Source organism: Alosa pseudoharengus, unplaced genomic scaffold (genome assembly GCF_046254945.1).
Source record: "Alosa pseudoharengus isolate Yale_2024_CS ecotype anadromous, Long Island Sound unplaced genomic scaffold, YU_APseudo_1.1 YU_APseudo_1.1_scf_8, whole genome shotgun sequence".
In the NCBI taxonomy this organism is placed as follows: domain Eukaryota; kingdom Metazoa; phylum Chordata; class Actinopteri; order Clupeiformes; family Clupeidae; genus Alosa; species Alosa pseudoharengus.
Window position 1 is genome coordinate 14,935,412 of NW_027468870.1, and position 15,628 is coordinate 14,951,039.

Genomic DNA, 15,628 nt, shown 5'->3' on the forward strand with positions numbered 1-15,628 from the left:
AAACTACTGAACTTTTTAACTGTTCAGCCATTGTAACTGTTACTTGTCATCAACTATGACTCCTACCCACTGTAGCTAGTTAGCATGGTTAGCATAGTTAGCATGTTAGCATGCTAGCATGTTAGCATGCTAGTTAGCATTTTTAGCAAAACTGCTAAAAATGATTAGCTAAGTTAGCTAAGTCACATGGTTAGCATAGTTAGCATGCTAACATGTTAGCATGCTAGTTAGCATTTTTTATAAAACTGCTAAAAATGATTAGCTAAGTTAGCTAAGTCACATGGTTAGCATAGTTAGCATGCTAACATGTTAGCATGCTAGTTAGCATTTTTTATAAAACTGCTAAAAATGATTAGCTAAGTTAGCTAAGTCACATGGTTAGCATAGTTAGCATGTTAGCATGTTAACATGCTAGTTAGCATTTTTTGCAAAACTGCTAAAAATGATTAGCGAAGTTAGCTAAGTCACATGGTTAATATAATTAACATGTTAGCATGCTAATTAGCATAGTTATCATAACTAATAAAAATGATTAGCTAGGTTAGCTAAGTCATATGGTTAGCATAGTTAACATTTTAACATTGTTAGCATGCTAGTTAGCATAGTAACTTGGTTAACATTATTATCTTTATTAACATAGTTAGCATAACTACTAGCAAACATTGGAGCCATTCTAACTGTTAGTTATCGTCAACTATCTGCCTAAATAATTTAACCATTTCAATTATTAACCTATTTAACTGTTCAGTCATTCCAACTATATTAAACCTTATCTACCAAGCAAATAATTTAACCATATGAACTCATCATATTTTTGCATTTTCATGCACTGTATTTCCTTCAGGAAATGCTTTTCTAGTTATTATTATTATTATTATTATTCTTCTTCTAACGCACTTAATGCAGCTTCAACCGTTTAACGTAGAAACTTCATTCAAACTATGTTACGTAGGTCTTAATTAGGACATGTGAGCTTTGTATTTTTCAACTTTGTAACTTTTATACTTTTTAAACTATTAATTAAAAACTAATCAAAATTTCCCCATTGACTTAACATTATGATTATGACATCACAATACGGCCGTTAAGCAATTAGAATCCTATGGCAGGTGTTCGGGCCACCTGTTTCAACTGCCAGTCTCAGGCTTTAAGCATACAAACTGGCCCTATTAAGACTACACATCCTGTTCAACTGCTTCCTCTGCCAAAAACTGTTTCAAAATAAAAGTCCTCACTACAATATTTCACTGTTAAACAATTTAACCCTTTAAACTACTGAACTTTTTAACTGTTCAGCCATTGTAACTGTTACTTGTCATCAACTATGACTCCTACCCACTGTAGCTAGTTAGCATGGTTAGCATAGTTAGCATGCTAGCATGTTAGCATGCTAGCATGTTAGCATGCTAGTTAGCATTTTTTACAAAACTGCTAAAAATGATTAGCTAAGTTAGCTAAGTCACATGGTTAGCATAGTTAGCATGCTAACATGTTAGCATGCTAGTTAGCATTTTTTACAAAACTGCTAAAAATGATTAGCTAAGTTAGCTAAGTCACATGGTTAGCATAGTTAGCATGCTAACATGTTAGCATGCTAGTTAGCATTTTTTACAAAACTGCTAAAAATGATTAGCTAAGTTAGCTAAGTCATATGGTTAGCATAGTTAGCATGCTAGCATGTTAGCATGCTAGTTAGCATTTTTTACAAAACTGCTAAAAATGATTAGCTAAGTTAGCTAAGTCACATGGTTAGCATAGTTAGCATGCTAACATGTTAACATGCTAGTTAGCATTTTTTACAAAACTGCTAAAAATGATTAGCTAAGTTAGCTAAGTCACATGGTTAGCATAGTTAGCATGCTAGCATAGTTAGCATGCTAACATGTTAGCATGCTAGTTAGCATAGTTAGCAAAACTGCTAAAAATGATTAGCTAGATTAGCTAAGTCACATGGTTAACATAGTTAGCATGTTAGCATTGCTAACTACTAAAAATGCATTAGCTAAGTTAACTAAGTTAAGTATTGTCCACCTATTTAACCGTTCAATCATTCCAACTTTATTAAACCTTATCTTCCAAGCAAATCATTTAACCATATAAACTATCCACCTATTTAACTGTTCAGTCACTCCAACTATATTAAACCTCATCTACCTAGCAACCAATATAGTTTGTTTTTACTCTGTATGATATTTTACATCATATTTTTTGCATTTTCATGCACTGTATTTCCTTCAGGAAATGCTTTTCTAGTTATTATTATTATTATTCTTCTTCTTCTAACGCACTTAATGCAGCTTCAACCGTTTAACGTAGAAACTTCATTCAAACTATGTTACGTAGGTCTTACTTAGGACATGTGAGCTTTGTATTTTTCAACTTTGTAACTTTTATACTTTTTAAACTATTAATTAAAAACGAATCAAAATTTCCCCATTGACTTAACATTATGATTATGACATCACAATACGGCCGTTAAGCAATTAGAATCCTACGGCAGGTGTTCGGGCCACCTGTTTCAACTGCCAGTCTCAGGCTTTAAGCATACAAACTGGCCCTATTAAGACTACACATCCTGTCCAACTGCTTCCTCTGCCAAAAACCGTTTCAAAATAAAAGTCCTCACTACAATATTTCACTGTTAAACAATTTAACCCTTTAAACTACTGAACTTTTTAACTGTTCAGCCATTGTAACTGTTACTTGTCATCAACTATGACTCCTACCCACTGTAGCTAGTTAGCATGGTTAGCATAGTTAGCATGCTAGCATGTTAGCATGCTAGCATGTTAGCATGCTAGTTAGCATTTTTTACAAAACTGCTAAAAATGATTAGCTAAGTTAGCTAAGTCACATGGTTAGCATAGTTAGCATGCTAACATGTTAGCATGCTAGTTAGCATTTTTTACAAAACTGCTAAAAATGATTAGCTAAGTTAGCTAAGTCACATGGTTAGCATAGTTAGCATGCTAACATGTTAGCATGCTAGTTAGCATTTTTTACAAAACTGCTAAAAATGATTAGCTAAGTTAGCTAAGTCATATGGTTAGCATAGTTAGCATGCTAGCATGTTAGCATGCTAGTTAGCATTTTTTACAAAACTGCTAAAAATGATTAGCTAAGTTAGCTAAGTCACATGGTTAGCATAGTTAGCATGCTAACATGTTAACATGCTAGTTAGCATTTTTTACAAAACTGCTAAAAATGATTAGCTAAGTTAGCTAAGTCACATGGTTAGCATAGTTAGCATGCTAGCATAGTTAGCATGCTAACATGTTAGCATGCTAGTTAGCATAGTTAGCAAAACTGCTAAAAATGATTAGCTAGATTAGCTAAGTCACATGGTTAACATAGTTAGCATGTTAGCATTGCTAACTACTAAAAATGCATTAGCTAAGTTAACTAAGTTAAGTATTGTCCACCTATTTAACCGTTCAATCATTCCAACTTTATTAAACCTTATCTTCCAAGCAAATCATTTAACCATATAAACTATCCACCTATTTAACTGTTCAGTCACTCCAACTATATTAAACCTCATCTACCTAGCAACCAATATAGTTTGTTTTTACTCTGTATGATATTTTACATCATATTTTTTGCATTTTCATGCACTGTATTTCCTTCAGGAAATGCTTTTCTAGTTATTATTATTATTATTATTCTTCTTCTAACGCACTTAATGCAGCTTCAACCGTTTAACGTAGAAACTTCATTCAAACTATGTTACGTAGGTCTTACTTAGGACATGTGAGCTTTGTATTTTTCAACTTTGTAACTTTTATACTTTTTAAACTATTAATTAAAAACGAATCAAAATTTCCCCATTGACTTAACATTATGATTATGACATCACAATACGGCCGTTAAGCAATTAGAATCCTACGGCAGGTGTTCGGGCCACCTGTTTCAACTGCCAGTCTCAGGCTTTAAGCATACAAACTGGCCCTATTAAGACTACACATCCTGTCCAACTGCTTCCTCTGCCAAAAACCGTTTCAAAATAAAAGTCCTCACTACAATATTTCACTGTTAAACAATTTAACCCTTTAAACTACTGAACTTTTTAACTGTTCAGCCATTGTAACTGTTACTTGTCATCAACTATGACTCCTACCCACTGTAGCTAGTTAGCATGGTTACCATAGTTAGCATGCTAGCATGTTAGCATGCTAACATGTTAGCATGCTAGTTAGCATTTTTTACAAAACTGCTAAAAATGATTAGCTAAGTTAGCTAAGTCACATGGTTAGCATAGTTAGCATGCTAACATGTTAGCATGCTAGTTAGCATTTTTTACAAAACTGCTAAAAATGATTAGCTAAGTTAGCTAAGTCATATGGTTAGCATAGTTAGCATGCTAGCATGTTAGCATGCTAGTTAGCATTTTTAACAAAACTGCTAAAAATGATTAGCTAAGTTAGCTAAGTCACATGGTTAGCATAGTTAGCATGCTAGCATGTTAGCATGCTAGTTAGCATTTTTAACAAAACTGCTAAAAATGATTAGCTAAGTTAGCTAAGTCACATGGTTAGCATAGTTAGCATGTTAGCATTGCTAACTACTAAAAATGCATTAGCTAAGTTAACTAAGTTAAGTATTGTCCACCTATTTAACCGTTCAATCATTCCAACTATATTAAACCTTATCTTCCAAGCAAATCATTTAACCATATAAACTATCCACCTATTTAACTGTTCAGTCACTCCAACTATATTAAACCTCATCTACCTAGCAACCAATATAGTTTGTTTTTACTCTGTATGATATTTTACATCATATTTTTTGCATTTTCATGCACTGTATTTCCTTCAGGAAATGCTTTTCTAGTTATTATTATTATTATTATTATTCTTCTTCTAACGCAGCTAATGCAGCTTCAACCGTTTAACGTAGAAACTTCATTCAAACTATGTTACGTAGGTCTTACTTAGGACATGTGAGCTTTGTATTTTTCAACTTTGTAACTTTTATACTTTTTAAACTATTAATTAAAAACTAATCAAAATTTCCCCATTGACTTAACATTATGATTATGACATCACAATACGGCCGTTAAGCAATTAGAATCCTATGGCAGGTGTTCGGGCCAGCTGCATCAACTGCCAGTCTCAGGCTTTAAGCATACAAACTGGCCCTATTAAGACTACACATCCTGTTCAACTGCTTCCTCTGCCAAAAACTGTTTCAAAATAAAAGTCCTCACTACAATATTTCACTGTTAAACAATTTAACCCTTTAAACTACTGAACTTTTTAACTGTTCAGCCATTGTAACTGTTAGTCATCAACTATGACTCCTACCCACTGTAGCTAGTTAGCATGGTTAACATAGTTAGCATGTTAGCATGCTAACATGTTAGCATGCTAGTTAGCATTTTTTGTAAAACTGCTAAAAATGATTAGCTAAGTTAGCTAAGTCACATGGTTAGCATAGTTAGCATGCTAGCATGCTAGCATGCTAGTTAGCATTTTTTGCAAAACTGCTAAAAATGATTAGCTAAGTTAGCTAAGTCACATGGTTAGCATAGTTAGCATGCTAGCATGTTAGCATGCTAGTTAGCATTTTTAGTAAAACTGCAAAAAATGATTAGCTAAGTTAGCTAAGTCACATGGTTAGCATAGTTAGCATGCTAGCATGTTAGCATGCTAGTTAGCATTTTTTGCCAAACTGCTAAAAATGATTAGCTAAGTTAGCTAAGTCACATGGTTAGCATAATTAGCATGCTAGCATGTTAGCATGCTAGTTAGCATTTTTAGTAAAACTGCAAAAAATGATTAGCTAAGTTAGCTAAGTCACATGGTTAGCATAGTTAGCATGCTAGCATGTTAGCATGCTAGTTAGCATTTTTTGCCAAACTGCTAAAAATGATTAGCTAAGTTTGCTAAGTCACATGGTTAGCATAGTTAGCATGCTAGCATGTTAGCATGTTAGTTAGCATTTTTTGCAAAACTGCTAAAAATGATTAGCTAAGTTAGCTAAGTCACATGGTTAGCATAGTTAGCATGCTAGCATGTTAGCATGCTAGTTAGCATTTTTAACAAAACTGCTAAAAATGATTAGCTAAGTTAGCTAAGTCACATGGTTAGCATAGTTAGCATGGCTAACATGCTAGTTAGCATAACTACTAAAAATGAAAACATTAGCTAAGTTAACTAAGTTAAGTATTATCCACCTATTTAACCGTTCAATCATTCCAACTATATTAAACCTTATCTACCAAGCAAATCATTTAACCATATAAACTATCCACCCATTTATCTGTTCAGTCACTCCAACTATATTAAACCTCATCTACCTAGCAACCAATATAGTTTGTTTTTACTCTGTATGATATTTTAAATCATATTTTTTGCATTTTCATGCACTGTATTTCCTTCAGGAAATGCTTTTCTAGTTATTATTATTATTCTTCTAACGCACTTAATGCAGCTTCAACCGTTTAACGTAGAAACTTCATTCAAACTATGTTACGTAGGTCTTACTTAGGACATGTGAGCTTTGTATTTTTCAACTTTGTAACTTTTATACTTTTTAAACTATTAATTAAAAACTAATCAAAATTTCCCCATTGACTTAACATTATGATTATGACATCACAATACGGCCGTTAAGCAATTAGAATCCTATGGCAGGTGTTCGGGCCAGCTGCATCAACTGCCAGTCTCAGGCTTTAAGCATACAAACTGGCCCTATTAAGACTACACATCCTGTTCAACTGCTTCCTCTGCCAAAACCTGTTTCAAAATAAAAGTCCTCACTACAATATTTCACTGTTAAACAATTTAACCCTTTAAACTACTGAACTTTTTAACTGTTCAGCCATTGTAACTGTTACTTGTCATCAACTATGACTCCTACCCACTGTAGCTAGTTAGCTAAGTTAGCTAAGTAACTTGGTTAACATAGTTAGCATGCTAACATGTTAGCATGCTAGTTAGCATAACTGTTAAAAAATGATTAGCTAAGTTAGCTAAGTCATATGGTTAGCATAGTTAGCATGCTAGCATGTTAGTTAGCATAGTTAGCATAACTGCTAAAAATGATTAGCTAAGTCATATGGTTAGTATAGTTAGCATGCTAACATGCTAGTTAGCATAGTTAGCATACCTACTAAAAATGATTAGCTAGGTTAGCTAAGTCACATGGTTAACATAGTTAGCATTGCTAACATGCTAGTTAGCATAACTACTAAATATGAAAACATTAACTAAGTTAAGTAACTTGGTTAACATTATTATCTTTGATAACATAGTTAGCATAACTACTAGCAAACATTAAAGCCATTCCAACTGTCAGTTATCGTCAATTATCTACCTAAATAATTTAACCATTTAAATTATCCACCTATTTAACCGTTCAATCATTCCAACTATATTAAACCTTATCTACCAAGCAAATCATTTAACCATATAAACTATCCACCTATTTAACTGTTCAGTCATTCCAACTATATTAAACCTCATCTACCTAGCAAGCAATATAGTTTGTTTTTACTCTGTATGATATTTTACATCATATTTCTTGAATTTTCATGCACTGTATTTCCTTCAGGAAATGCTTTTCTAGTTCTTATTCTTCTTCTAACGCACTTAATGCAGCTTCAACCGTTTAACGTAGAAACTTCATTCAAACTATGTTACGTAGGTCTTACTTAGGACATGGGTGCTTTGTATTTTTCAGCTTTGTAACTTTTATACTTTTTAAACTATTAATTAAAAACTGTTCAAAATTTCCCCATAGACTTAACATGGGCTGATGACATCACAATAGAGCCGTTAAGCAATTAGAATCCTATGGCAGGTGTTCGGGCCAGCTGCATCAACTGCCAGTCTCAGGCTTTAAGCATACAAACTGGCCCTATTAAGACTACACATCCTGTTCAACTGCTTCCTCTGCCAAAAACTGTTTCAAAATAAAAGTCCTCACTACAATATTTCACTGTTAAACAATTTAACCCTTTAAACTACTGAACTTTTTAACTGTTTAGCCATTGTAACTGTTACTTGTCATCAACTATGACTCCTACCCACTGTAGCTAGTTAGCATGGTTAGCATAGTTAGCATGATAGCATTGCTAACATTGTTAGCATTTTTAACAAAACGGCTAAAAATGATTAGCTAAGTAACATGGTGAGCATGCTAGTTAGCATTTTTAGCAAAACTGCAAAAAATTATTAGCTAAGTAACATGGTTAGCATAACTGCTAAAAATGATTAGCTAAGTCAGCTAAGTAGCATAGTTAGCATGCTAGTTAGCATTTTTAGCAAAACTGCTAAAAACGATTAGCTAAGTTAGCTAAGTAACATGGTTAACATAGTTAACATGCTAGTTAACATAACTGCTAAAAATGAAAACATTAGCTAACATTAGCGATTGGTTGCGGTTACAAAGGAAGTGTCCATATTTGGATAGCACAACGTCATGCAGGAAAAACAGAGCTTTCCAACGGTACTACACATGTTATGTTTTGTATCACGGTCGCTCGCGGTAGAGCATTAAACGTTAGAAGACTAACTTTGGTGAATTTAGGAGAAATATACAGGCGCGAGTAGACAAAATGTAATGAAATAAACACCTAAATGTGTAAATCGGACTTTGTTGTTGTAGTAGTGTGAAAGAATACATGCTAAGGTAGCAAATTAGCCCAAAATCTCGAAATGGACCAGTGCATGAAAAAACAATGTTTTCACCTGCCGTGTCTCGCCTTAAGTATTCAAATTACTAAATATGTTTAGCAATTAAGCAGATTAATAGTAATTATGCAGATTAAAAAATACTATACATTAACTCTACACTTTATATGAATTCGAAGGTATATGATATAGAAACATATGAAATAAGCCATAATTTTCTGTGTGTGTGGAAAGAGTCAAGCAGAATCTAGGATGCCCACTGGTGTGAATGATAACACTATATTAAATATTACTGATGATGTCAAGGTGGTCAGGGCCCCCAAATCAAATACATTTTTTAAGAAGTATCGAAATCGCTATTCTTGATGTGGTATCGGTATCGAAACAATAATTTTGGTATCATGACAACTACACTAGTCTAATTTCTTGGAATATGTGCAAACAATACTTTGGGTTTTGGCACCGGCAGCAATGAATCAACATAATCAGTCAAAAGGAGAGGACAGCACATCATGGGGAAGTGTTGTTTTAATTGTCATTATGGATTTGATCTGGTGTTTTACAACCGCATAATGGGTGTGATGTAGGTCTTAATTTTCATGTAAGTGGTCTTAAAAAGGTCTAGTCTTATTTGGGGTGGTCAAACCTGGGGAAACCCTGTAATGGAAAGAAGATACCGAAGGCTTTTTTGCCATATTGAGTCAGCTTTCTTGTCCATAACTTGTCTAGGTTATGACACATTTTATTGTTCTTTGTCCTTTGGACACTGCCTGGTGAGCTCGAACAACAAGGCTTTGAATCAGTTTACACCAGATTTGCCCTTCAATGAGACTGTGTGACAGCAATACTCATCACTAAAACCTCACTGATCACAGGAGAAATGTTCCTGTTGAAACCCACTATCAGAACTAAACAAGGCAACGCTGCATTTAGTTGTTATGCGTTCTGACTATGGAGCCAGCTCCCAGATGAAAAAAAAAAATTGCCCAAATTACTTTTTTGACATCAGGGCTCTGAACTAAACTATTTTCAGATTTTTTTTTACACTGAATAGGCTTAGTCCAACCAAAACAAGGTTTTGCCTAGCGGTAAGCTGGATAGGGGTTAATCCTAGCCTGACAATACAGTTTACTCACTAGATGAGGTGAGGGAATTCAACAAACTTGTTTAAGCTTGACAAATATATCAATAAAATCTGTTTTTCTATTGGGCAACATATAGCAAATGTGAGTGGTATCTATCACATCCCCCATTCTGTGTTTAAGTGATTAATAAGGTGTGTCTAATCTTTGTGCGGTATCAAAATTCCCACAGTTATGAAAGCAGACGGTCAAACAAATGTCTTACTTTGTATTTTTGAGTGGCTCACAAACTAACAATGTTCAATTTTCTGCTCTTCTCTCCCTCCTCCCTTTGGTTGGTTCCACCACCAGGATAAAATACGCAGATTGACCAGCCCACGCTTTCATCCACCATTGTACACAGTATGGCACGCTTTGGCACAAGTTCAGTTTGTTTATGTTATTGTTTATTAGTTCATTTCTCCATGTTGTATGATTTATAGATAGTCTTAAATTGTCATTGTGCAGTTGGTCCGTACAATGCAATTTGCTTGTGCAGCTTTTAAAAATAATACTCACATACACACTCACACCAAAAAATAAATAAGAATACACATTATAAAAAGAACATATCAAGGCATTAACATGGTTCCATTGCTTGAAGTCCATTTTTAAAGTACAACTGTTTTGCTTTGTTTTATAAAATAAAAGTTTGAAATGCTATGGAGTGCCCTATTTTTTGACCCTCAAACTGATATCTCAATTGTAACTCCTACTTCTCAACAGTTTCTCATTGCAATGTCTCCTCATTTGCTCTATTATTTCTCCTAAGGAGAAACAAGTTGTAAATGAGACTACACTCAAACATATAAGAGATCTCCCGTATTTTTCCTGCTTCTCAAACTAATATCTCTTATGTGACTCCATCTGCTCTATTATTTCTCCTAAGGAGAAACAAGTTGTAAGTGAGACTACACTCAAACATATAAGAGATCTCCCGTATTTCTCCTGCTTCTCAAACTAATATCTCTTATGTGACTCCTACTTGTCTTATTGCTATGTGTCTCATCTTTTGCTTGTTTTATTTCTCCTAAGGCAAAATTAGGAGAAATAATTGTGACAAAAGTAATTCTTAAATGATCCTTAAAAGAGAATCACCATTTTGCCTCTTCAGCAACAGAAGGGATACAAATGAGAAGCAAAAGTTTCCTCTGGGGAGGCCATGTGTGATGACTGCGGTCTTTCATATGGCACACTGGGTCACATCCTATGTGACTACACATATATGCTCCATATATGCTGTACAAGGGACCCTCTAAGTGGACAGGTAGTGTGAGTGATGGGGAAGTATGATGCAGTGGATGTGTGAGAATTGGAGGAGGACAATGGGTTTACTGGGTTAAGGCCCTGACAGCAATAACAAGGACACTGGGATTTTTAGTTGAGTGGGGAGTTATCACCCATGAGACCTGACAATAAGACATGCCCCTCAGTCGCTTTATATTATATATGCACAGCATTTAGTGTGGTTTTGCATCTTTGAATCAGTACCTTACAGCATTTAAGCACGCTTGAAGGTATTAAGGTATGTGTGTGGTAAGACTAAGGTTTAAGGATACAGACAGGAAAAACTTAATGCAAATGCAGGGATGTAACTGTGTTCTGAAAAACTGTCAGATGGCAGATATTTTTTTAAATATGTGAAATGTTTGCATCTTCGAATCATTGCCTTACAGCATTTAAGCGAGCTTGAAGGTATTATGTGTGCGGTAAGACTGAGGTTTAAGGATACAGACAGGAAAAACTTGCAAATACAGGGATAACTGTGTTCTGAAATGCAGTCAGATGGCAGATACTTTTTAAATATGAAGTATTTTATATAGTTATACTTTCAATGAATGAATCCACAATTGTATGTGCTATTGTGACTCTCCACACTTCCTTTACAGTATGCTAAAGGAGAACAACTGGACAGCAATCAAGGAGTTCATTCTTGTGGGCTTTCCTACACTTCAACCTGAAAATTATGGCTTAGTTGCATTCATATTTTGTGTTGTGTATGTAATCACAGTCATAGGGAACATTCTTATAGTAGTAACATTTCTGTGTGAACCAAAGCTCCATAAACCTATGTACATTATCATGTTAAGCTTGGCTCTGTCTGACTTAGGATTCAGTACTGTTACTTTACCTAAGATAATATCCCGATACTGGTTTAATGATAAATTTATTCAATTTCATGTGTGCCTTGCCCAAATGTTACTGGTTCATTACTTTGGGACTGTAAACTCTTACATCATGTGGATTATGGCTTTGGATCGATACATAGCCATATGCTTTCCTCTTAGATACCCTGTGGTCATGAAAAATAGTACAATGACTGTTCTCAATTGTGTTGCATGGGCAATTGCCTTCACCACAACTGGCGCTATGACTGTCTTGGATGCTGCATTACCATATTGTGGGCCAAACCTTATCTACCAGTGTTACTGTGATCATAATTCTGTTGTCAGACTGTCATGTGCTGATTACAGCTTTCCGAATTTGGTTGCCTTTACATTAGCTATGGTGGTGCTTCTGATACCCCTAGTGTTCATTGTCTACTCCTACATCCACATCATTTACAGTGTAGTGAAAATAGCCAGTTCACAGGGCCAGTGGAAAACATTTTCCACTTGTGCCACACAAATGTGTATCATAAGCCTTTATTATTTGCCCCGCTGCACTGTCTATATTTTTAATATTACAGGTCTCTACATGAACTTAGATCTTCGCATTGCTCTTATTCTATTCTATAGTCTGTTTCCTCCTCTTTTAAACCCTTATATCTACTGCTTCAGAACAAAAGAGATCAAACAAACACTGGCTCACTGGTTTAGTGTAATGAGCCTGGGGAAGAAGTCCTCCATTGCTGCTATTCCAAGATGACTGTTTCAACAAGCAAGAAGTGCAATGTATGGAAACTATTACATGCTTTGAATATTCCTGTATCAAAATCGAATGATTGTTATCAACAAGCATGTTAATTTACTTTTTCTATACCTTGTCTAATGTTATTACAAACAAGCAATGTAGACTTAAAAAAGACAATTCAATGTGTTCATGTTTATAATATAAGGGCTGTTTGCAGGTATTTTCCTATAATAACTTTTTTTTAATGTTATGTTAACTTAACACTTAGTTTTTAAATTACGAAAATAGACACTCTAACACACCTTATGTGTGATTTTGGGAACTCTATGATGAATAGAACTGAAATAGATAACGATTGAAAACTCATGAAAACGCAAAATCTGGACATTTTATCGTAACTTGGCTTTTAATGGTTGCCGTTTTGGGTCAAATCAGTGACACATGCACGTCAGGTCAAAACCAGGGGCCTCATGTACAAAGACTTGCGTGGATTTCATACTAAAACATTGCGTACGCGCAAACCTGAAAAGTAGCGTACGCACAAAAAAATCCTGATGTATGAAACTGTGCGTACGCAGCATTCCACGCAGCTTTTCTTTGTACATCCCAATTAACGTGAAATGCACAAGCATTACACTCCACCCTCTCTCCTCCCTCAATCACACTCATTTTAATATGCTAACTAGAAGAATATTCGAGAGCGCAGACCTCTGCGAAGACAAAATGGCCTATCCCGCAATATTAATAACAATGATCATCTGTCATTCATACTCAAACCTGTTGCAATTTGCAAAGTTTAATAATTGAAATCATCAAAGGAATAAAAACGTTTATTTCCAGCGAATGCGAGGTAGAAGTGCTTATCTGACGAAATGGCAAGAATCTTATGTCTTTATCATCTGTAATTAATTAATAACAAAACAAAAACAGTAGTGGCAGAGCGTGGCAGTGGATAGGCTGAGACCGTGGCAGAATTATTGGTCAGTCTGCAAGTAGGTGGGTGACAGGGTTCGCATAACTGGGTTGAATGCATTTGGACCATGACAACATAACTGCATTTATTAAAAAATCATTAAATAAATTGTGTCCAAGTACCACGCATCGTGCACCCAAATGGAATAAACTCAGTTGATCCAGGCCACCTCGCCACAACATTACGATTTCTGGATCCTATCCCTATATTTGCACACAAGTGTGACAATAATGCGAATGCTTACTCAAGGAAAGTCAAAGTAGCTATGCAGTCAATCAGGGAATTATCTTATATTCGCACTTATTAGTCAGCCTATCTATTCACATGCATGATCCTGTCCCATATGTATTTCTTTTAAAATGAAAACTATCGGATATGAAGGGAAAACACTCGGCAAATGTTAAGGCATGGGCAAATGCTACAGCTGACCCCATTTATCACTGGTTTTGTGGAAAGCTCTTCAGAATCTGAAATGTTTGATAAGCCAGTCATCAACAATCGTGTAACCAAATATCGGGGCTGTGTAGGCTATGTTTCACATTCCCTTTTAATTCCTATCCTCTAATAAGTCTACAGTTGTCATCATAGATAGGTTGTCGCATAACTTAGTAGAATTTGCGCATGTTGCATGTCCAAATTTAGAAACATAGACCTATTTTCGAAGTGTTATCCTTTTTAATAACCCACGTTTCACAATATACTGTGCAAATAAAGGCCTAGACTCACGATCAACTAATGTTGTTGCGCTGCATTGCCTCTAAGTGTCGCCAATTGACGATACACATTGAAAATGTGCGTACGCCAGACATGAAGTTTGCGTGGAGGACCGCACATTCTCACGTTCAAGTCAGTCTTCATACATCCGGACGTGAGCGTGAGAAATGGCGTACGCAGCATTTTTGTGCGTACGCAAGCTTTGTACATGAGGCCCCAGGCCATTTATTTTCATGGGTTTATCACTAGGTGGCAGTCTCGCCAGGTGTTAAGGCCCCATTGAAGCCAAAGGAGAGGGAGACGAGGCGTGCGTACCGATGAATTGACCATTTATTTTGTTTGCAATCGGCAAAAAAACAGGCGATCAGGAGAGAGTCAGCAGTCAGTGGTATCGTGGTGTTGTAATGGGCTGTGTGCGTGTTGAGTGCAAAAAGTTTTCTGTAGACACATGGAGGAGGCGCCTTAAGAGCCTGCGCACACCTGGACTGTGTGCTGCATTAACTTTGAAGAGCCTGCAAACGCCCCTGGAACGACAGGCAAGGTGAAGAATACCAGGCCTAGCCCCCATAAGCACTAGCACACTTCCCCCCATAAAAGGAACCCACAGGGTTTCAACTTTTAACACGTTAAATTAACCCTATGTAGATCGTGTCGAACATTCCATTTTTTCATACTGAATGGTAGCCTGGGTGCCATTCCGAACGTAGTCCCGCCCAAACATTTGAGGTCGGGAAGTTCGGTCTGGCATTGCTCCATTGTGGTGGAAGTATGCTCACCCTATATCGGGCGGACCAATCAAATCAGGCTTTACGATGATGGACAGGTGAGCAACAGCGCCTGGTCTATCACATCATCTGAGCACGCTTAGATTAGGCTTATGTTTGAAACAAAAACGCTGTGGCTAGAAGGATACATGGCTTTTAAGACCCCATATGGAAAATTCATATTATTTAATGAGGTTGTATCACTGAAAACGATTATTTCTGAAAACTTTGGCCAAAGTTGAGATGTGGGAAAACTCGTGCTTTCACTTTCATCAAGGGAAAACAGCGCTGTTGCATTGCCACATGTTCCCTCGTTCGTTTGAAATCTCTGATTGACCACCTGTTCGAGGGATTTGCGACAGCCTTTCCCAGCTGTTTAACATGTTTGTAGCATATCACTGTTCAACAGAATTATTTTTAAAAACGGAGGAGATATAGAAGAAGGATGGTTTGTGTGTTTTCTTCCTACACCTCACGGTAAGCTATTTTGTTGTTCTGATTGGTTAGGTCTATCCAATTGAGTGCAGAGGCATTCCCCCCCTGTATCGGTTGAAACACGCCCCATAA

The 15,628-nt window shown here is 35.9% G+C and overlaps 1 protein-coding gene across 1 annotated transcript; it reads left to right on the forward strand.

Moving 5' to 3' along the window:
• Positions 1-11,647: 11,647 nt before the first annotated feature.
• LOC143111897 (olfactory receptor 2AT4-like) lies at positions 11,648-12,625 on the forward strand. Its single transcript, XM_076274148.1, has one exon. The coding sequence runs from the start codon at positions 11,648-11,650 to the stop codon at positions 12,623-12,625; it is 978 nt and encodes a 325-aa protein (XP_076130263.1).
• The last annotated feature ends 3,003 nt before the right edge of the window (positions 12,626-15,628 follow it).